This window comes from Sminthopsis crassicaudata, chromosome 2 (genome assembly GCF_048593235.1).
Source record: "Sminthopsis crassicaudata isolate SCR6 chromosome 2, ASM4859323v1, whole genome shotgun sequence".
Classification (NCBI taxonomy): domain Eukaryota; kingdom Metazoa; phylum Chordata; class Mammalia; order Dasyuromorphia; family Dasyuridae; genus Sminthopsis; species Sminthopsis crassicaudata.
The window spans coordinates 386978194-387002978 of record NC_133618.1 but is presented as its reverse complement, the minus strand read 5'-3'; the positions used below and the strand labels follow the sequence as shown (position 1 = coordinate 387002978).

The 24785-nt window shown below is 32.9% G+C and overlaps 1 protein-coding gene across 3 annotated transcripts in view; it reads right to left on the bottom strand.

Annotated features, from left to right (window-relative positions):
* Positions 1-24785, bottom strand: part of CTNNA1 (catenin alpha 1) — a 148087-nt gene that overhangs the window by 35684 nt on the left and 87618 nt on the right. For all 3 annotated transcript variants that reach the window (XM_074291461.1, XM_074291464.1, XM_074291463.1), the window contains 2 exons: positions 6747-6827; positions 4915-5067 (listed from right to left, as the gene is read on the bottom strand). In XM_074291461.1, coding sequence (XP_074147562.1) covers positions 4915-5067; positions 6747-6827 — 234 coding nt within the window. The remainder of the gene's footprint in view (positions 1-4914; positions 5068-6746; positions 6828-24785) is intronic.

Sequence of the window (24785 nt, the reverse complement as noted above, 5' to 3'; positions counted from 1 at the left end):
TAATTATAATATCCCTATAATCTAAACAGATTTTGTATTGGTATCAGCAAATTTTGTGAAGGGAAGGAAAAGTTATAAACATCACCTTTATTCTATATGAACCAATATATCTGATACTTGAAAATGCAAGAGAACCAAGTGTTTTATAGAGAAAAGCACTGTAATGCAAGGTTTCAACTTTTCCCAAGAACACCTGATTTACTTGACAAGAATAGAAATTCTTTATCCTGCAGCTCAAGAAGATAGAAACTCAAATTTGCTAATTGCAAAGATTCCTGCCTAAAGGGTCATGTGGATAAACTTAAAGAATAACTTTAAAAATTATGATTGTAGTTTGGAGAACTGTTTTTTATTATAATTCATATTTATGTATTAATATACACTGTATTTACTAATATGTGTTATAATGTATAATTTAAAAATTATAAATGCATCCACATTTCAAACCAATAGTTATGGTTATTAAATTAAATAACAAATATTATGTCAATGTATAGTTAAAGGAACATTTAATTTGAAATAAAAGGGCCTAGGTTTGAAGCTCATTTCTGCTGCTTGCTACGTTGGTGGGATCTTAGGCGAGTCACTTAATTTCTCATATGGTGTTCCAAAAATCTTAGGGCAGTTTAAAGAATTATGGCTTAAAACTGTATAATAGAAGGCTAGTCTAAATGAGATCTAAGATAATTTAATGAGAGATTCTCTCTGCATGAAAGACAAAATGTCTTTTAATTTTAAAATAAGGTTTTTTATTAATGTTCTAAAACTAAATAATAGTCTGTTCTTATATAAACATCACTTCCACTATTTTGTTTTCTCATTTTAAAAGGATTTTGCAAAGGGCAAAATTAGAGATAGCAAGTGGCCAAAGAAAATGAATTGACTGAAAAGAACACATGGCTTGCAGCCATCTAACATGACCTGAAGAAAAATGATGTCAGGTTGGGTTAGTTGGGTTATTAATGAAGATATTAATATTGATGGAAAAAATTCCATTTTACTCTAATTCTAAGTTGAAGCTCAGCTTAAAAAAGTTAATTTGATATGAAGAAAATAGAAAAATGTAAAAAGTATTGTTATATTGAATATAATCCATACAATTAGAACATTTCATAAAAACAGATTAAGCAAAAGGCCCAGAAATGTTTGAAGTATGGAGAATTGTTTTGTTTTTTTTTTTTTTGAGGCTGGAGTTAAGTGACTTGCCCAGGATCACACAGCTAGGAAGTGTTAAGTGTCTGAGACCAGATTTGAACTCGGGTTCTCCTGAATTCAAGGCTAGTGCTCTATCCACTACGCCACCTAGCTGCCCTGAGAATTGTTATTGAAAAGGAGTTTTTGAAATTGGCAAAACAAGTTCCAAAATTTTGGGATTAGTACATTTTGTCAAATGAGAACTTGGCTCATTTTGCTTGTATGGAATAGTCAAAATTCTAAATCCTTGGGTAAGTATTAAATATTGACTAAACAAATGATACACAAGTTGAAAAAGAAACCTCACTATAAATAATTTTGTTTTCATATGAATTTTTTAAAAATACATATTAACAATAGTAACATAGTAAAGTTTTATCAAAGAAGACAAAGACTAAGGAAGTAATTTCTAATCCAAGGATCATAAGTCAGATGTTTAGTTTCAGAGCTTAGAGGTAATTTTCATAACAACAGTTCAGTTTCTAAAATCTGATCTTTTCATGCCAATATATAGTTAAAGCAACTTTTGTTATAGTTCAGTTGTATCTGACATTTCATGACCCCATTTGAGGTTTTCTTGGCAAAGAAATTGGAATGGTCTGCTATTTTCTCTCCTAGCTCATTTGACAAATGAGGAAAATCAAGGCAAACAAACATGATGAAGTGACTTGTCCATGGTCACAGAACTAATAAGGTTCTGAGATAAGGTTTGAATTCAGGGAAGATAAAGTCTTCTTCTTCACTATACATCCTGCCACTCTATCTGCCCAAAGCAACTTTATGGGAAAAAAAACACATTTTCTAGAAAAAGCTATTCAAACAAACAACTGTTTGGTCATGTATACATATATTGTATTTCATTTATACTCTAGCATATCTGACATGTATTGGTCAATATTTGCCATCTGGAGGGGGAGGGGAAAAATTAGAACAAAAGGTTTGGCAATTGTCAATGTTATAAAATTACCCATGCAAATATCTGGTAAATAAAAATTATTAATTAAAAAAAACCCTAAAAACCTATTGAAAACAAGGTAGGTACCTTCATCTGATGAAATAGTTGGAAAACTATAATATGTAAATAGATTAGAATATTATTATGGAAATTAGGATACTAAATGTGAGAAATTCAGAAAATTTTATCCAAAATTTGTGTGAAATGATAGAGTGCTGACTGCAGAGTGCAGAACTAAGAAAAGAGTTACATGATTCACAACTATGACAATGTAAATAAGTGCAACAATAAAAGTCAACAGGATTCAGTTAAAATGCAATAACCAATATTGATTCTAAGATAGCAAGAATATTGGAAGCTACTTTCTCTCAGTTGAGGTGGTGGGACTACAGATGATAGATATTATTATCCTGTGTTAAGTAACGCATTGGATAGCTTTACTTAACTATTGGTGTTTAAACATATACATATATACATATGCATACACACACATACACAATGAAAAGGCACTATGGGGGCAGAATCAAAAAGTGATTATTATAAAATTATTTAAATGTGGATCTAAATAAATTTATCATAAAAGAACAGACAATTCCCTTATTTCATTTAGTCTGTGAAAAAAAGGTTTTTCTTTGTCAATTAAAGGTATACACAAGACTTCCAAAAACTAAAGCCAAGACATCTGCTCAGATTTTATTTTGGTAATATATGAAAATGTTTATGAAAGAATAGCTCTTTGCTCAACTCCCATTTCCAAAAAGTTGGTGGCAGGGATAACAATTATACAGCTCTGAAATCTTTTTTTCACAATGGACACAGATTTTGAATTCTTCAGCAACATGGTACAATAGAAACTCTGAAGAACTGTGCGTCAGAGGACCTGAGAGCTTAGTTTCATTTTTGTTCTCAAAAGTACATTTTTCTAACAGCCAATAACAATTGCACATAAGAATAAAACATTTTAGGACTGCTCTGATTATAACAATCTTACTTAATGAAAACTTGAAGGTAAGGGAAATTCTTCTCAAAGAGCAAATACAAAGTAAGGTAAAAACGTTGGATTTATAAGATTATACTGTCAACCCCTACATATACTTCAAAAGAAAACACAGCCAAAATTGGCATAAGAGCCAAAAGGTCATTTTATTAATCAAAAATTCTTTATGGGTATTGTGAATTTGTCACTCATTTTCAAAATAGTGATTATGGGGTTTCCCAGTTACTTAAATTTTTTAACTTCTGGAAAGGATGAAAGCCAAGCACATTACTGAAAAATGATCCTATTTTACTACTTTTTTCTGTCATTTCGACTGAATTCCACATTTATTTGTTAAAAACGTACAAGTGGTTGCCAATACAAAGAAAAAAACAAAAACTGTTGCTTTTCTCTAGAAGCTAACATTCTATTGGATGGATTCATATATACAATAAAGTAGAAGTACAAGGTAAACAAGCTAATCTTCAGATATAGAAAACTAAGGAGATCAGTACTGAAGATTTCTGGTAGAAGGTAGCAGCCAAGACTTGAATGAAGCTAGGGATTTCTAAAAGGTTGCTGTAAAGAAAGAAATGATTTGAAACATAATCTATCTGGAAAGCATGGAGGAAAGAGATGGAACACTGAGTTTGAGTAAAAACTGAGGAAATTTGAACAAAAAAATGTGTGAAGGGAACTATGAATTAAATCTGGTGAAGTCTATGTAGGAGTTGGATACTTTTGGTTCCAAGCCAAAAAATTTCAATTTTATTATACAAACAATGAGAAAAATCACTGATGATATTTGAAGATGGAAGTAGATGAAAAAATGTCATAAAGAAAATATTACACAGGCCAGTTTGGCTAGAGTAGAGAGTGCACGAAAGTGAATAAGGTGTGAAAGGTTTTAAATACCAAGCTAAGACTTTTTATTTTATCCTAGAGGCCAGAGAGAGCCACTAGAGACTCTTCAGCAAGACACTATGAAATTCAGGTCATGGTTTAAAAATCCCAATTTGCTACATCTGTGGAAAATGGATCAGAGAGGGGAAAAAACTAGACATAAAGAGTCCAAACATGAGATTGCTATGATAGTATACATAAGAGTTGATGAGGACTTAAATGGGCATATGGCTATCGTAACTAAAAAAGGGGGACTGACAGACTCCACAAGACATAGTAACAGACAGGCAACTACAGCAGCATAAAAAGCTAAATAGTGCAAGGAGGAAAAGTCAAATTGGCGTACTTAAGCAATTAGAAGGATGGTGATCTATGTGAAGTCTATCTTTGTGATTTTATATTCAATTGGGTTTACATTACTGGGAAATCCCTAGACAAAATATGAGCTACTGCCTTAATTCAAAGTCTTGAATTTTGCAAGGCATGTAGAGAATTGTGAATTATTTCTTTGAAATCTAGATTGTAATCGAGAACTCTCAAATGGAAATCTGTTCTAAGAAATATAACATTAACAAGAAAAAGGAAGGAGACAAAAAGATTCAGAGAAATTAGTGTAGACACAAGGCAGACTAGTAGGACAATATGAAGCATTTGACTTTATTCAAAATAAACTTATTAGTTCAAAACATCACATAACCAGAATAAAAGCTTTTGTCTAGAAATGTGATATATTAAGTTACAATTAAAGCTGTTTTACTGTCTTATACAAAATGGCATTCAAAATAATCAGCCCCATTTAAAAACACATCAGTTTCCCTCCCCTAACCAATGAGGAAAAAAAAGCATGTTGATGAAATAGCATTTAGGGAAAACATGGCATACTAACCTCAATGAGTTTATTTGCATGTTCACGGAAAACTTGAGCATACTCTTTAACTTCTTTCTCATTTCCATTCTTTGCAGCCTCAATCAATACCAAAAGTGGCACATTAGTTTCCAAGAATGAATCTGAAACATGGTCCATGACAGCTTTGCGGAGCTAAAAATTAAATTTCAGAAATTTTAATTTTATTTCTGCCAGAAACTAGATTGACTTTTTCTTATTTTCTATCTAATGGAAATATTAGTCTTGATTGTACTAAAAAAAAAATGAGGCAGGTCATTTAAATAGGGGTTTAAAACCTTATTACTTAATGCAGAGTTTTAAAAAGATCAAGTACAAATCAATGACAGCAGCAAAAACATATTTTAGAACAAATAAAAATACTGTATTTGAATGATAACATTTTGGCAAGCCATTCTAACTTCCCAATGCCTTATCTTTTCCTTTGATGGTGTCAGACTTCTGAGCTAATGTCAAAGAATAAAAGCACAATGTCTCACAAGGATTAATGTTTATTATACTGTGAGCTCCTTGAGGGCAGGCACTTTTTTTGACTGTCTTTAAGAAAGGCAGAATATAACTAACTTTGGTGACACCAACAGTAAACAATAAAAGAAAATTAGCTATTTTTCTAGTTTATGTAAATAGGACGTCTATGCTAAAAATGCTATCTTTTATTATATTCTCTGACACAGCTTTATTAGGTGGAAATGGAAAACATTTAGTGATAGTCTTTTTAATTTTGCTTTCTAGAATGGCAGTATAACCAGCATGAAAAGTCATTACTATTTTTGCTTCACAATGAGACAATCTGTATTACTTAAGTCATTAGAAGGTAATATTTTCTAAGATCACCACCAAAAAATAATCAAACAAGTTAAACTTTATCAAAATTCATCATTCCAGAACAGAAATAACTCATCTTCTTTAACTAAAGCAAAAGAAACCCGCTAAAATCTCTGTCATAAATGGATTTACATTTAAGGGTTCTTCAGGATACTCTCACATTTATTATTAAACTCCTTTAAATGAATTCTGTTACCCGAATTTCAAGTTGCTTCTTTTTCACACTGCAGCTAATTTTCTCCTAGTCCCAGTGTGACAGGATTAGCCTGTATCCTCATGGGGTTTGATTAGTCATTTAGAAACTCATTAGTGAAAAATGGTTAGAAAAGGTTTTTGTGGAGTATTAGAGGGTACTAGAAATTACTCAATAGTTCTTGGGTATATATGCATGTGCATTGTGTGTGTGTCCCTATTCATGCAGACCAACGTCTAGACATAATTGGATAAGTTAACCAAGAAAGCCAGCTGCTCTTTCCCCTTCAGAGGAGAAAAATGAACTGACCTATGATCAAAGTGACTTAGATATCCTACAGATATCTATGGTAACAGCTTAGAAAATCATGATTATAGCTGGGGTCTAATTTCTCTTGATTCTGGGATCTAAACAAAGTATATACAATAAGCTATGCTTTTTTTTTTTTTTTTTTTTTAAGTATTCAACTGGAGGAAATGGGAATAAGGAGTGGGCAGTGGAAGTGAAGACAATGTTATTTTCTAGATTAGAATGCAAGAAGCAGATGACCTAAATATAGGGTAGCAGATAAAAACAATTTGCACTTAAATTTTGCCCCTTTGCAATAACATTTTTACAACAAATTCAAAGAAATCTATTAACCTACCAGTCCCTGATCGCTATCAAAAGAAGCTATTTTTACATACTTTCATACTTTCTCAAGTACAAAATTATAAAAATCAAAATTTAAAAGGTAAATTATTTAACATTAGGTTGGTCCAATGGAAGAAAATATTAACATCTTTCTCTAAAATACCTGTCTTCGTAAATCCCTGGTCTTTTTTGTCATTTTATCTATTGCAGAATTAAGGGCATCACTTCTTTCTTTTCGTCCAGCCTGTAAAAGAAAAAAAAAAAAAAAATCCTATTATATTCTTTTGCATTTTACACAGCATGATGACATTAAATAGCCAATGATGATATAAACACAAAGTTGAAGAAATGTCTCACGTTTTCTAAATTAAAAAGTTGGAAAAACTAGGAAAATCTTCACAAGTTCAACAAACATCTAGATCTGAAATTTTCTTAAGCAGAACATCAGTTGATAATTGGATATTATGCAATTTTTTCAAAAATATGAAAAGACAAAAGCTTTTACTCAAAACTTGGCTTCAAAAGGCCCAGTCACACACTCATTATTAATGAGCTAACTATCTGGGGTTTGCAAATTTAAAAAATGGTTAAGAGCTAATTTTGGTGAACTTCAAGATCTTAAATTTTCCAAGATATTACAGATGGCATTTGGCACTAAACCAATGAATTTAAATATAAGGAGTGCCATAAGTCAGTCAGATAGTTAGTACTATATAGTATGCAGCTAGAATAGAAAAGCTTTGTATTATCAATTTGATCATGTTTTTAAAAGTTCTAGACTAAGCTTAATATAATTGTATTACAGAGACAAAAACACATTTATCCACTATTAAATAGAAGATATGTAAATCATTATTGCTTCAAAGGATAAGCTGATTTGAGCTTTGTCCAGGTACGATTCTAAGCAGAACAAAGACCTGGATTTTCAAAATAACTATAAATGGAAGGAATGGGACAAAAGGTATCAATATTAGTAAAGATACTATATTGAGTGATAAATCAATTAATACATTCGATATCTTTGCCGATTAAAGAAAATAAATTCTATTAGAATAAATTCACCGCCATAAAATACTGCTGCCTCCTAGTTTAGAAATTTCATCTTTTAAAATTAAAAATATTTCACCTAATCAATGTTTTAAATATTAACTTGTCATTACCAGTACCCGATTTCTAATTTATCATATTTAAAAAACAAAAGGCAAACTGTGCAGTACATAACTACATGGCCAGCAAAAAAAACCACCCACATTAGTCATGTCTAAAAATACACATCTCTTTCTACAACACAAGTTCATTACTTCTCTGTCATGAAGTAAATATTCTGTTTCATTTTATTCATTTGGACTGGTCATTTGACACTGTGCAGGTCAAAGCTTTAAAATCTTACAAACTTGGTTTTCTTTGCTATGTTTTCATTATATAAAATGCTTTTCTAACTTGGATATGTATCAGTTTGTGAAGTATTCCCAAATTCCTCATGACACAATAATATCATTATTTTCACATATCTCAATTTGTTCAGCAATTCCTCAATGGGATACTCCCTTAGTTTCCAATTTCTACCTACTGTGATCTACTATAAATATTTTTTACACACAGATATATTTTTTTTAATTTCTTTGGGATAAAGGCCAAATAGTGATATAGCTACGTCAAAGGTTGTACAGGATATACTGAGTATAGATATCCAAATTGTAACCCAGAATGATTGGACTAATTCACAGCTCCATCAAAACAGTACCTACAGCTCCTGTGACATTGTGTTCTTTAATCATCTTTGTGAGCCTAACCGACAGATATAAAGCAGAACCTGTGCGTTGTTGTAACTTTTTTTTTTCAATCTGACCGTTGACAGCGTTATAGCAAACATTTTCCCCAAGCACCCATTTATCTTCTAATTTTTAGATTACACTTGATTGGGCAAAGTTTGCAGTAACCAACCAAAACTATCAATTTTATTGATATGAACATTTTTTAAAATTTTGAAATCTCTTCCTATTCATGGATCCAAGGATCCTTTCTCCTCTAGTTTTATATCTAACTCTTTTGCTAATATGGTATAAAGTATACATTTCTTCCAGAATGTTGGCTAGTTTCAAATATAAGTATACAATGCATAAAATATCTGGGGATCAACCTTCCAAAATAAAAAGAATACTTGGAAGGATACAATTACAAAGTGTTTCTTAAAGAAATAAAGAACAAACCTAAATAGTCAGAAGAATATTCAGTGTTCAGTCTAGGCAGTGCCATAGTAATATAACAGAGAATACTACCAAAATTTAAATTTCAGTTTTAATGCAATATCAATAAAATGAACAAGGAAATATTTCATTAAATGTAATAAAAGAACAAAATTCAAACAGAAAAATAGAAGATCTAGAATATAAAGGAAATAATGAAAAGTACAAAATGATGAAAAAGTACAAAAGCACTTTCAGATCTTAAACTATGTTATAAAACAAGGAGTCATTAAAATCCAACTGGTATTGGTTAAAGAATAGAGATGGGGCAGCTAGATTAGGCAGGAAATAGAACTTGTCCTTTAAGTCAGGAGAATCTGAGTTCAAATACACAGACACTTAACACTTACTGGGCAAGTCTCTTAATTCTAATTGCCTTGCCAAAAAAACAAAACAAAACAACCCCCAATACTTAGGGGAACATTCCCTATTAGCTAAAAACTATCATGAAAGCTGAAAAGCAGTCTGGCCGAAATTAGACTTAGATCAATACCTTACACTACATTTTACAGTATATTCTAAATGGATATCACCTTAATACTAAAGAACACATTATTTTAAAAAAATAGAAGAAATGATTATATCTCTCTTAGCTACACACACACACACACACACACACACACACACACACACACACACACACACACACACATATATATATGAGCTATAGATGGGTATACAGATAAACCAGAGATAAGAGGCAATCACAAAAGATGTTAACTTTGATTATTACATGAAACAAAAGCTTCTGCTTGTATAACATTAATGCATCTAGGATAAAAAAGGAAGTAGGCCTTGAGAAACAATCTTTTAATCAAATTTCTGTAATATAAGTTTGGCAGGGAGGGAAGAAGGGAAGGAAAGGAAAAGTGAGAAAAAGGCCCATCTCTCTATTTATCTACCTTTCTCCAACTGATATTTGTCAAAGAATATGAATAAACTTCTCACTAGGAAAACTACAAAATATTTACAATCATTTTTTTAAAAGCTCCAAATCACTAATAAGAGAAATGCAAACCAAAATGAGGTTTCTCTATACATTATGTAGGTTGGCAAAAATGACATCAATGTTAGAGGGATTGTAGAAGAATTGGCATGTCAATACACTGTTTATTAATGAAGCTCCAATGTGGCACAAGTATTATGGAAAGCAATTTGGAATTATGCAAATATAATGACCAAGGTAAGGTGTTCACATACTTTAAACAAAGTTCTTTTCATCAGACTTTTGACTTAAATAATCAAATCCTGATTCATAATCATTCACCAGCATTGGAGAATAGGTATCAAGACTTACACTCTTTCTGAACTCTTTCTGAGTTCTTTCTGAAGCATATTTTACTGGAGTGCTTCTGGGTATAAAGCCTCCTATCTCAGTGATAGGTTAAAAAAAAAAAAAAAAAGCTTTGGCTCTTTAGGAGGCCTCCAGAGGGGATGAATCACTTAGGGACTGTTCTTTGACCAAGACATTAAGGTAGCAGGGTACTGCTGAAGAGTCATCATGGTATCATTTTATGATTGTTTTGGCCATTAGGAGGTTCCCACTTGGAAGAGATACCTTCTTTTCCACAGGCTTCTTAAGAAATTCACTTTGTAGAACCTGGCCTTGTTCATTCTCCTCTCTTGCTTCACTGTTAGCCTGAAGGCACCCCTATACTTTGTGAGTAAGAGTGTGTGTGTGTGCGGGCGCGCACTCACGTGCTGTCTTCCTCAACTAGATTGTGAGGTCCTTAAGAACAGAGTGCCTTACTCATTAGAGATATAATTTTCCCCCTTAAAACTGTTCTATCTATAATGTCCTAAGTTTTATTATCACATCGTTATCATTTTCTTTGACCTACAAGTTCTTTAGAATGTTAAGATTCTATTTGCTTTCAATTTTTTTTCTTAAAGGGCATTTTATAGGCTAATTTTTGTTATATTATGATCAATAAATATATTTTGTTCTTCATTTGGGTTATCTATGCTCCAATACATGGTCAATTTTTTAAAAAGTACAATGTACAGCTGGGAAGTATGTGGATTTTTTTGGAGGAGGGTTGTCTATTTATGGACCATTAGATATCTATAATTACTAATCTTCCTAATGTTTTATTTGGGTCCTCAGTTTTTTGCTATTTATCTTTTGGTAGATTTCTTTAGATCTGAAAAAGGTATATTAAGCTCTTCCACTATTATACTTTTAGCATCTTTATTTCCCTCTAACTTTTCATCTCAATGTTTAGATGTTATGATAATAAGTGCTAATATTTAATCATTTTCTGTGGTGCCTTTTGATACAATGTAATTCCCCTGATTACCTCTTTATGTCTTTTCAATGAGTTTAGTTGCAGCATAATAAATTTTACCCCAGCATTGCATTTTCACTCTTTGTGAATCCAACTGTGCTTTCTGTAAATATATTTTATTTTCTAATAGAATTTGTAAACTTGGGAACTTACCTGTTATATCATTTATTTATAACAATAGCTTTATTTCCTGTTACAATCCTTCTTACCTGCTCCTCCTCTAAAGCTTTACTTTCTTTCTTTTTTCCTTTTAATTCTTCTTTTATATTCCTTTATCCAACAAATGAGACTATTTTCCTTATGGAAACTCCCTTACATATGCTCTTCTCTCTTAACACTATTAACTTGTTCCTTCCTATTTCCCTTTTGAGTTTAATGTATTTCTAACGCATTTTCTATGTTTTTGAATGCATGTGTCTACACGTATCTAAGGAGAGCATATTAGTTGTCTTCAAGCACCCAAAAAAGACTGTCATATGAAAAAGAAAGTAGATTTGTTTTGTTTAGTCCCATTGAGGCATCTGTTCCCATCTTTCTACACACATGGCCACCAGCCATCTTCAAGGCTTCTTCATTTCTGCCCTGAGCAATTATAGCAGGCTTCTAAATCAGCTCCCTGATTATAGTTTCTAATTTCTTGAAACCATCCTCTGATATAACTGCCTAAAATATCTTAATTGGGAAGAAATCGGAACTGTTTTGTTTTTTAAAACATTAATGGCTCCTTTTTGCTTCTAAGATTAAACTATACATTAATTAACATAGGAACATTTTACTATGTGCAAAATGCTGTGCTCAATGCTGAAGAGTCAAATAAAACTCTCTGCATCCTAGGGACTCACATTTTAATAAGAGAGAAAACAGAAAGGTTTTAACTGCACATGAGAAAGCATTCTCTCATAATCCTCATCTTCTTAAAGTCTCAATTTACTAGCCTTCTACAAAGCATTCCATTATTCCCTTCCCCAATATTGTAAGCTCTTTGAAGGCAGAAGATGTCTCTGTAGCTACACTGCATTGCCCATGAATCTAAATGTTTCTTGAATGAAGAAGACAATCTTTAAAGGGGTCGTGCAGAGCCTTTCAAATGTTACTCTCTCAAAGAAGACTCTGATTTAATATATATCTATTTTATGACCAAACTCATCATATTTATGTCCAAATTTCTGCTTCTGTAAAATGGGCTCAATGTTCACTCCACTATATTTACATCAAAGAGTTTTAATAAAGAATGTACTTGTGCTGTATAAATTGGACAATGAAATTTGTTCAGTCTTAAATGCAAAATTAATGAAGAAAGCATCAAGATAACTATAAAAACGAATTAAATCAAGTTAATGACTACTAAGAACCTATGTGCTAATATATATATACATCCCCCCCAAATTCCCTCACACATGTGAGCCCACACAGGAAATTAAGAGGCAATGCCTTTGCCTTCTAAAGAGATTATCATTTAAAGCATGTATATTTCATTATATGGCTTTCTAGATAATAATGTTCCTCAGTTCCAATAAGGTTATTTCTCTATCAAGAAATTCAAGCTCTGAGGAAACTGCAACCGAGGTATTTAATAGCAATATTCCTGTGAATTATGTCAAATAACAAGATACTTTAAGATGCATCCCACACCATGAATTTGTTAATTCTTGTCTTACTCAAACCACCCTAAAAATCAATTTGTCTTTCTTGTTACTGTGGGAAATAGAGGTTTATGCTTCATTAATCAGGAGGGGGCAATTCTGTAGCAGTTATTTACTGAAACTTTTGTACTATATAAGACAGATTGCTTTTTAAATTGAAGTCACATCACTTATAAAAATAAAGACCAAAAGTCAAATTTGGAGTTTCAATTCATTTTATAAATTACCCTGCAACCAAAACTCTTAACTCATCTAAGATGAAAGCCCAAAGGGAAAAGGAGGATGAGGGTTTCTGTGAATGGACTGATGGCTAAACTGTCATCTTTTATTATTATTTACTTGTTTTAAGGGACAAATTCAAGTTACCAAACATGTAAATTTTTAGATATATTTTGCAATAAATAATTTGTACTAAAAAGTAACAAAGTCCATTCTATAACACGTAAATATGAACTTTTAAAAGAAAAGCAGATTTTGACGATGATGGAGGGTGGGATTTGAACTACTTTAGGAAGTAGTGGTCTCAAGCTTTTTCAAAGAATGGATCCCTACCTGTAGATGTTAGAGAATTCCTGCTTAGGTTCAATATCAATTAGTGGTTGCTCTTCTCCAAATCAATCAGAAGTTTCATTCCACTGATGAGGGAGGCTTATTTGATATATAGATAAGTTTAGTTTTAAAAGTTTTTCTTTACAGGAGTTAGTTTGTATGGTATTTTTTTGTTTGTTTGTTTTGATGGTAGCTCTTCCTCGAAGAGGACTCTGACATCAGGAAGATGACTGGATTGCACTTAGGGAAGGCTATGCAAGTTCATCTGCCTGTCTTTCCCCTCCAGAGCCATCTGGGTCCAATGGCCAGATATGGATCAAGATGAATGAAGATGGCTCTACAACTTTTAGATTAGACAGTGGCACATCAATATCAAGTTTCTTGACACCAATCAAACTGGGTTGGGAAACATGTTGAATTCAGAATGCTAAGCCTCCAAAAATTTGGTGTGATTACTGAGAAGTTTGGAGGAATGGAAAGGTCAAACTGAATAGTGGCTAAAATTCTTCTTATTAATTCACACAAAATACTAATACAAAACAGATTTACATAAATTCTGGGATGATTTAAAATATGTATATGTATATATATATATATCTACTCATTGCTGTTTAAGTAAAGAAAAAACACAAAGAAAATGATGCAGAGTTAAGACTAACATGATCAGGAAAACATATTTTGACTACACTCCTCCCCACATACCAAAAGACCTTTATGAGAACACAGATGAAAAAGAGAGCAGAAAAGATGAAAAAGAAAACTTACTTTGTTATTTTATTTAGGTTAATATTATAATAAAATGTTTTCTTTTAAAAAGAAAAGGACTAAGGCACAACCACTTTCAAAGATTTTTACAATCTGGATGTGATTTTTTTTAACATCTAGTAGTGATTTTCACTGATACATGCAAAATACAAAACACTCTACACTTCAGATTCAAATTGTACAGTCACTTTAGGGTATAAAAAGCTTTGGAAATGGAGAGAAGAGAATATAAGAGCAAAGAATATAAAGTTGAAAGGGGCAACTAACACAGAACAACTAATTCAATTCCTTCATTTTACAAAGAAAAAAACTTAAGGTTAAGAATAAGTGTGTTATTGGAAATTGAAACAGCTCGTAATAACAAAACCTAGCCCATTTTCCACCACTCAAGACAGAAAGCATACTGATGGGAGATGGATCTCAAACTGGATCTAAGAAAATCTATGTGCCTACTAACTTCTTCCAATGCTCCCGTCAAACTAAACTGCATTCTGTGCCCAAACCATCTCTGCTTTCACAGAATCATAACTCCTTCATTAAAATGATTCTTCTCAGCTGAAGAAACTTAGACCAAGATTAAAAATTTGCTAAAAGATCAAATGGAGAGGATGAGGGTGATAGTAATAGTTAACATTAATAACATTTAATTTGCCCCACACATCAGGCAAGGTGTTTAACATTATTTCCTCACACCCAACATGGGAAGTAGGTATTATTATTACCTCCATTTTAAAGAAGGGAAAATGGTTTTATTATTTATTTATTTATTTGGTGGTTTTTTTTTTTGTTTTTTTTTTTTTTTTTTTGCCCGGGGCAATTGGGTTTAAATGACTTGCCCAGGAAGCCAAATTTGAAATCAGGTCCTTCTGACTTCAGGGCTGGTGCTCTATCCACTGTGCCATGAAGCTGCCCTTAAAGAGGAGGAAATTGAGGCAAACAGAGATAAAATGATTGGCCAGAGTCATACAGTTAAGAACATGACTGCTGTTGGATTGACTTCAGGGCCAGTACTCTTACCCACTAAGCCACTAAACTTCTTCAATGGCTAGTAACTACAACTAGGATTTGCAATGAATGCATTCCTATCTTCCCAAATCAGTATTCTTTCCACTGTACCACAAGGAGGGGTGAAATCTTGCCAAATTAAGAAGCTAACTTCTGAAAGAAGTAAATACTTGTGTTCTGGCTCTCCCAACATCTTATTTTACCAAAATGAACTTGTCATGCAGGTTTTGGTATCATGCTAGTTTATATTATATCTATGCCATGTGTCTGACCATGTGAGTTATGTTTAGCTCTTATGTCGATTCCTCCCACGCTCACGTGTACAAAGAGTTTTTCTAAATGTCAAAATACTTAAGAATTTTTACTTCAATGAATGAAAAGTTCATCTGTGACCAAAGTAAGGGAAGTAAAGAATATTAGTATTTTAAGCCTGAAGATAACCGTGTTTAAATAGCTTGTTTTAAAAGTTAAGGAAAAGGTCAATTTAAAAAAAAAAAAGTTCTAATTAATTTAACAGGAAATATCAGTTAAACAAACTATTAAAAAGGAAAACAAATATAAAAGAGTCAAGTACATAAGCACTGGCAGTACATAAGACTCAGAATGTGCTTCAGAGAGAAAATTTAAATTCATCCTCTGCCAGCAATTACAGTGAACCAGGTGAACAGTATTGTGTTTCCCCCTTAAGGTTAGACAAGGGAGAAAGAAGGGAGAGAAGGGACCAATGACAAATGTCTACTCATTCCCAAGGTTAATACTTTTATTTTATATGTTTTACATATAACTCAATTTCTATCCTATTTTAATTTAAGTTTCTTGAGGGCAAGAAGCCCTTTTGTTTTTGTCTTAGCATTCACAGTATTTCACACAATAGCCATTTAAAATAAACTTTGGGGATCTGGGTGGAGAGAAGAATCATAATACATAGGCACTAAAATTAAAAAGCAAGGCCCTTGGAGGGATGAGGAAGGAGCAAAGAAGAGAGAAAGTGGCCCTAAAACATAAATCTTGTATAGGAGAAACTATAGCAAACTCTCAATATGAAAAAGCCTTTCCAGAAACATCTCTAAAAATTTCTTCATGGAATTCTTTAAAAGAGGTAAAAAGGTGATAATTATGGTCAGGGAATTGTGTGTAATTATATAACATTGTAGGCTTGGTAAAATTTTTATTTTATAATAGCTTTTTATTTTCAAAATACACACAAAGATAGTTTTCAACCTTTACCCTTACAAAATCTTGGTTTCAAATTTTTCTCCCTTTCTTCCCCTACCTCACATAGACAGCAAATAATTTAATATAGGTAAAATATTTACAATTCTTCTAAACATATTTTTACATTTATCCTGCTGCATGCGCACGCACACACAAAATCAGATAAAAAAATTAGCAAGGGAACAACAATAAAAAAGGGTAAAAATACTAAGTTGCAAGCCACACTCAGTGCTCACAGTCCTCGCTCTGGATGTAGATGGTATTTTCCATGCCAAGTCTATTTAAATTGGCCTGAATCATCTCAATGTTGAAAAGACCCAAATCTGTTAGAATTGATCATCACATAATCTTATTGCTGTGTACAATGTTCTTTTGGTTCTGGCTCATTTCACTTAGCATCATTTCATGTAAGTCTCTCCAGGCCTTTCTGAATCAATCAGCTAATCATTTCTTTCTTTTCCTTTTTTTTCTTAGAGAAAAATAATATTTCATAACATTCATATTCAGTCATTCTCCAACTGATGGACATCCACTCAGTTTCCAGTTTCTTGCACAACAAAAAGGATTGCCACAAACGTTTTTGCACATGTGGGTCCCATTCCCCTCTTCTATGATCTCTTTGGCATACAGACTCAGTAGAAACACCGCTGGATTAAAGGATATGCAGTTTTGACAGGCCTGATAAATTATAAAGTTAAACATTCCTATGACCAAGTTACATCTTAAAATTCAGAAATAAACCACAAGCGATTAATGCTACATACACATAACTTTTGAATTCCTTGCCCCATTACAGCTGTAGAAAGTATATAGAAAGTGTTACTGGATTATCTTATGAGTTACCATCTCACAAATCTAATGTTTTACAGTTCCCAGAAAGGAATTTCATGATACCATTTTCTCTATCCTTTCTCTATTTTTATATTCCTCCCTCTAATGGCATACAAATAAACAATGCCCAGTTAAATGTTGGCTATGGTACACAACAGCATATATTCAGACTAAGTGTCATATTTCACCAAGTTATGAAGAATTTAGATGATGCTCTATAGACCTGCTCTATAGGAATCTTTTTCACTATTAACTTATCCATCACTAATATCAAGCAAATGTCTAAGGAGGATCAGTTACATTATCATTCCTTAAAAGTTAAGTCATTCATTACATTTAACTACTTAAAAGCAACACCACAAAGTCAAAGGCTAAAATATAATCTTAGGCCAATTGATAAATGGTCAAAGGATATAAACAGACAATTTTCAAATGATGAAAATGAAACTATTTCTACCCATATGAAGATGCTCCAAGTCATTATTAATCAGAGAAATGCAAATTAAAACAACTCTGAGATACCACTACACACCTGTTAGATTGGCTAGAATAACAGGGAAAGATAATGCACAAATTTGGAGGGGATGTGGGAATACAGGGACACTGATACATTGTTGGTGGAATTGTGAATACATCCAGCCATTCTGAAGAGCAATTTGAAACTATGTTCAAAACGTTATCAAACTGTTCATATCCTTTGATCCAGCAGTGTTGCTACTGGGCTTATATCCTAAAGAGATCTTAAAGGAGGGAAAGGGACCTGTTTGTGTCAGCCCTCTTTGTAGTGGCCAGAAAGTGGAAACTGAGTGGATGCCCATCAATTGGAGAATGGTTGAATAAATGTTCTGTAATAAGTGACCAGCTGGAGAGACTTACATGAACTGATGCTGAGTGAAATGAGCAGGACCAAGAGATCATTATATACTTCAACAACAATACTGTATGATGAGCAATTCTGATGAACGTGACCCTCTCCAACAATGAGATAAATCAAATCAGTTCCAATAGAGCAGTGAATCAGCTGCACACAGAGAAAGAACTCTGGGAGATGACTATGAACCACTACATAGAATTCCCAATCCCACTATTTTTGCCCACCTGCATTTTTGATTTCCTTCACAGTCTAATTGTACAGCAAAACAACTGTTTGGACATGTATATATATATATATATATTGTATTTAATTTATACTTTAACATATTTAACATGTATTGTCTACCTATCATCTGAGGGAGGTGGTTGGGGGAAAGAGGGGACAAATTGGAACAAAAGGTTTGGCAATTGTCAATGCTGTAAAATTATCCATGCATACATCTGGTAAATAAAAAGCTATTAAAAAAAAAAAAAAAAAAGAGTGTTCCAAATCACTATTGATCAGAGAAATTCAAATTAAGACAACTCTGAGATACCACTACACACCTGTCAGATTGGCTAAGATGACAGGAACAAATAACGATGAATATTGGAGGGGCTGAGGGAAAACTGGGGTACTGATGCATTGTTGGTGGAGTTGTGAAAGAATCCAACCATTCTGGAGAGCAATCTAGAATTATGCCCAAAAAGTTATCAAACTCTGCATATCCTTTGACCCAGCAGATTATTTTTACCTTCCGAATACAATTCTTCCTTTGCAACAACAACAACAACAACAAAATTTGGTTCTGCACATATATATTGTACCTAGGATATACTATAAGATATTTAATATATATGGGAATGCCTGCCATCTAGGGGAGGGAGTGGAGAGAAGGAGGGGAAAAATTCAGAACAGAAGGGAGTACAAGGGATAATGTTGTAAAAAAAATTACCTGTGCACATGTACTATATAAAAAAAAAAAAGTTATAATTATAAAATTAATTTTAAAAAATATATATTAAAAATATCTATGGATATTGAGGTGTCTAACAGGCAGCTGATGATGCAAGACTAGAAATAATTTTATAAGAACATGGAAAGCTAGATCTTTCCCTTAAAAAGGACAACAGAGTGATAGGAATCATGACCAAAGATCACAGGACAAATTGTCTATGTCCATGGTAAATGACAATATATTAAGTTCATTAGATGTCAATGTTGTAGTTCAATGTATAAAGTCAATATTTCCACTTTTTTATTAAAAAAAAAAGTTATCTCCTTGTTCTATAAGAAATGATTAATAGGATGGTTTCAGAAAGGCCTAGAGACTTACATGAACTGATGCTAAGTGAAATGAGCAGAGAAGCAGGAAATCATTGTACACGGCAACAAGATTATGTGATCATAAACTGTGATGGACATAGCTGTTTTCAACAGTGAGATTATTCATCAAGCCAATTTCAATGATTTTATGATGAAGAGATCCATCTGCACACAGAGAGAGGACTGTGGGAACTTAGTGTAGGCCCCAACATTTTCACTTTTGTTGTTGTTTGCTTGTATTTTATTTTCTTTCTCATTTTTTTTTCCTTTTTGATCTGATATTTCTTGTGCAGCACAATAACTGTGGAAATATATATAGAAGAATTGCTCTTGTTTAATATATCCTGAATTACTTGCCTTCTGGGAGACTAGGTGGGTGGGAAAGGAAGGAAAAAATTTGGAACACAAGGTTTTACAAGAGTGAATGTTGAAAATTGTCTATGCAGGGGGGGCAGCTAGGTGGCGCAGTGGATAGAGCACCAGCCTTGAATTCAGGAGGACCGGGAGTTCAAATCTGCTCTCAGACACTTAATACTTCCTAGCTGTATGACCCTGGGCAAGTCACTTAACCCCAGCCTGGGGGGGGGGGGGGGAGAAGACAGGAAAATTGTCTATCCATATGTTTTGAAAATAAAAAGCTTTAATTAAAAAAAGAAAGAAAGAAAGAAAATAAAGATCTCTCCTTTCTACTCTATTACTTATAGTTATATCATAATGGAATGGTGAGCTCTCATTTTCCTAGGTGGAAAATAAAATCCTAAATATGAATAACTCATTATATTTGAATAGTGATTGTGCATGTTCATTCATGCGAATTTCTATAGCTGGAAAAAAATTTTTTCCTCTAGTGTTATCCATCTAATCTAATAAACAAAGGCAAGTCAGATTAATAGAAATGAATAGAGTAAAATTTTTCTCTCTACTTAATGGTAGTAGTATCTTTATAAATACACATGAAAAAAATCTGAAGAGAAATATTTTCTGCGTGTTTTCTTTATCAAATAATCATCTAACTGAAAACCTGCTGGATGTTTTGATTATTTTTAAACATTTTCATCTTTTCTAAGTATATTTTAAAAATATTAGCCGGCAATTTGATAGGTTTAAGAGACAGTCTGTACTTCAAAAAAAAAATCTATACTTTCCATCTATTGTCGCTATAGGTTACTTGCTACATTTTGAATAGATAATAAGATACTGAAATGAAATGGGACATTTTCTTTAAAACACATTAAGTCAGACAAAGTGATTTTGGGTCCTGTCATGATATCTTTACCCCAATAATCCAGATTCTATCACAACAAAGAACTAAGTAAGAAATGTCCCTGACAACCATACAAAGATCACTCTATTACCAGTTCTGAGGACTTTTATAAATTCCTGACTCTGATCCAGGATCCCAACTCCAACAAATGCTATCATACAGCAAACTTTATGGGAAAGAGTCCTGCTAGAACCAGTAGTTATCACAAGGTACCAACCTATCAGAGGCAAGAATAATGTGTTCCTCAGTGAAAAATTCCCTAAGGCAGTTACTACTATAGTATAGAACACCATTCATTTGGTAGTTTTAAAGTATGGAATGTGGCAAGTTTTTTTTATTAACTACTGGTAGAACTAATGATTAATTTACATAAATTACATTAAAACTGTTAACTGCCCATTTGCTTTTTTTTTTTCATTATAACTTTCTATTTACAAAACATATGCATGGGTAATTTTTCAATATTGCCCCTTGAAAAACCTTCAGTTCCAATTTTTTCCCTCTTTCCCCCCATCCCTTCCCTAGATGTTAAAATACATGTTAAAAATGTTAAAACACATGTTAACTCCAATATATGTATACATATCTATAGTTATCTTGCTGCATAAGAAAAACCGGATCTAGAAAGTTAAAAAAAAAAAAACAGTTGAGAAGGAAAACAAAAAATGCAAAAGCAATGTTTACTTTTTTTTATGAAAATACCACCATTCAAAGTATTATATAATTATAAGATACCAACAGTTTTCTACTTTCACCTTTTGTAACCATTTAAATTCTTGTTTCTTTGGAAGATGAAAACTAAATTCTGCTCAACTTACCTCAACAAAGCAAGTCTAGAATATGTTGTTAGCAGTCCACAATATGATGATATGAGAATTTCAAAATGTTACCACTTTACATCATGGTTACATATTAGCAGAGTTCAGCTTCTTCCTTCATCTACTCCAACATTCTATTAACTTTATAAGACATCTTACTCTGCTTGACTTTGCTAAAGATACAATTCAAGAGTTCATACTTGATGAATGAAGGCCTAAAAAGGACCTTAGACCCATAATAGGAAAAAGAGAAGTCAATAGCAAAGCTGTCAAAATGTGAGATTTTCAATATGAAACTGATAGAAAGAAGGCTCTATCCAAATAACTATCTGTTGAAAGAAGAGGCTAAAAAATATGCTTTGCACACTGTGATAACACTGCAAGCACTACAAACTTCCTTGGGAAAAAATAATGGTGCTGAGCAGTATTTCCTACTTACAAAAATTATTTTAAACAGTACTATAACAATATAACTTAATATAATTTTAAATTATTCCAATACAAAAAAAGAATTGGGCTAATCAGGAGGGAGTAAAAAAAGAAAGACTTAAGAATCTTACACTCTTCAGGTTGTTACAAACCCCTATCTAATTCCAATGGTTTTAAAAACAATTTATTCTTCAATATGGCGAACTATGGAATTAGATATTGTAGATTTAGTGAAGATCAAGCTAGTGCTAACAAGACATCAACATATCTCAGTTTTGCTGTTGTCATCATTGTTGGTTATGTCCAACTCTGTGATTCCACACACAGCATGACAGGTCATTCTATCTTCCACTATTTCTCAAAAGTCTGTCCAAGTTTATATTCATTGTGTCCATGATACTATCTATCCATCTCAAAGTATTCTCCCTTCTTTTCTTTTTGCCTTCAATTTTTTCCCATCATCAGGATCTTTTCCAATGAGTCTCATTGTCATCTTCTTATGTGGCCAAAACAAAGTATTTAAACTTCAATTTCAGTCTCAACAAATATGAACACAACATGAAAGTTACTGTATAAAACCTTAAAAGCCAAACTATTATTTCTGTTGAAATAATAAAATATTAATTTTATCAAAACAATAATTTATTGATTTATTTATATCTAGCCCATTTTCACACGAATGTGTGTTATATTTCACTAGACTTTTAAAAATGTCTTGTTAATTAGACTTATGAAGATTTCATTGGTATTGGCAACTCCTATTAAAGGAGCTCCCTTTAAGCAATGCAGATCAGTATCAGTGTTGTAACCTAAGTTTATTTTTTTAAATATTAAATCCAATACATACTTTGCCAGAAAAAAAAAAAATCAGATCAAAAAGGAAAAAAAATGAGAGAGAAAACAAAGAGCAAGCAAGCAACAAAAAGATGAAAATATTATGTTGTGATCCACACTCAGTTCCCACAGTCCTCTCTCCAGGTGCAGATGGCTCTCTCCATCACAAATCTATTAGAATTGGTCTGAATTATCTTTCTGTTGAAAAGAGCCAAGTCCATCAAAGTTTATGATCACATAATCTTCTTGTTGCTATGTACAATAATCTCCTGATTCTGCTCATTTCCCTTAGTATCAGTTCATATAAGTTTCTCCAGACCTCTCTGAAATCATCCTGCTGATTGTTTCTTAAACAATAATGATATTCCATAACATTCATACACCATAACTTATCCCCAACTGATGGGAATCCATTCAGTTTCTGTTTCCCTGCACCCACAAAAAGGGCTGCTACAAACATTTTTGTGGGTCTTTTGTGGGGTTTGTAAATTTGTAAAAAGTTATTTTGATAATCTTATTTCTGGATAATTGATTCCCTTTGTAATCTATATATTTTATATTTAAAAAACATTACTCTGGAGAGGTGGAGCCAAGATAGCATGTAAAAGCAAAAAGTCACCCAACTTCTCCTCCAAATTCCTTCCAATAATGACTAATCAAATTTTAAAGCATCAGAAGACACCAAAAGACAGAATAGAATATTTTTCAGTTGAAAACAACTTAGAAGGTTAGCAGCAAAGGTCTGTGACACCAGGGTGGGAGTCCAGTGTGCAGTCCCAGTGCAGGCTGCCAGGGCTGTCCCAGTTGTGACCTCATTCAAGTAAAGCAGAAATGGATCTCAGAACCTCCAAAGGTCAGTAGAAAAGATCTGTGGCAACAGGATAGGAGTCCAGCTCCAGCCAATCAGGACTTTGTGGCTTTAGTACACTAGCTCTTACAACTAGAGTGGGGTGGGGACACTCCTTACAATTCCAGAGAAAAGGGTTTGGGGTCAGGTCCCTATAAGGATCTTTGAAAATAGCTACATAAAATCCCTGAAGCTTGGGACAGTGCATCCCCACCCTTTGTGAAAGCCCTATTTTAATAGATAATAGGTAATTAATTTAATAGGTAAGAGATAATAGGTAAGTAATAGGCTATGAAAATGGGCACACAACAGAAAAGATTTCTGACCACAGAAAATTATCATGGTGACAAAGAAAATCAAAACACACATTCAGAAGGTTACCAAAGTCAAAACTCCTACATCCAAAGCTTCCAAGAAAAATAAGAATTGATCTCGGGCTATGGAAGAGTTCAAAAGGGATTACGGAAAGAATTGAGGCCTTGGACTCAGATGGGCAGAGGGGAGTTGTGTATGTGTGTTTGTGGGGGGAGGGAGAGTGGTGCAAAAGAAAATATAAAAACTTAAAGAGGAGATGAATGTCTTAAAAAGCAAAATTGGCCAAATGGGAAAGGAAGTACAAAAAGCTCACTAAGGAAAATATTTGTAGCAGCTCTCTTCTCAGGGCAAAAATTGGAAATTGAGGATATGCCTATCAATTGGAGAATGGCTGAATAAACTGTGGGGTGTGTTTCCCTCTCCCTTTATTCCTTCGAGTTTTTCCCTTTTGTTCATTTCTTTCTTTTTTAGGGTGGAAAAATCTGTATTTTCTTTCACAACTTGTCTTTTACAGAAATGTTTTACATAACTTCACATGTGATTTCTTAATGGGGTTGGGGGTGGGGATAAGGGATAGAATTGGGAACTCAAAAGTTTTAAAAACAATTGTAAAAAAAAAAAGTAACTGGGGAAAATGCTAAATAAATAAACTTTAAAAAAATTTATTCTGAGTAGAGATCCTCATTAGCTTCACACTGGCCAAATCTAGTCCATGACAGAAATGGTTAAATATCTCTGCATTAAACCATGCTGCCCATCTCTAATGACAAAAATATAATAGATGATCTATGAATCTAAGAAATAAATGAGGTGGCATAGATTTATAAGCTGGCCCCATCTGAAACCACAGAGGTGACCAATTTGATGTTCCAAGGCAGAGTGCGTACAATATACAAACACAGAGGAAAAAATCAGAATTTAATACCCTAACAGGTGACACTGACCGGTAGGCAGGCAAATTATAAAAGTAAATG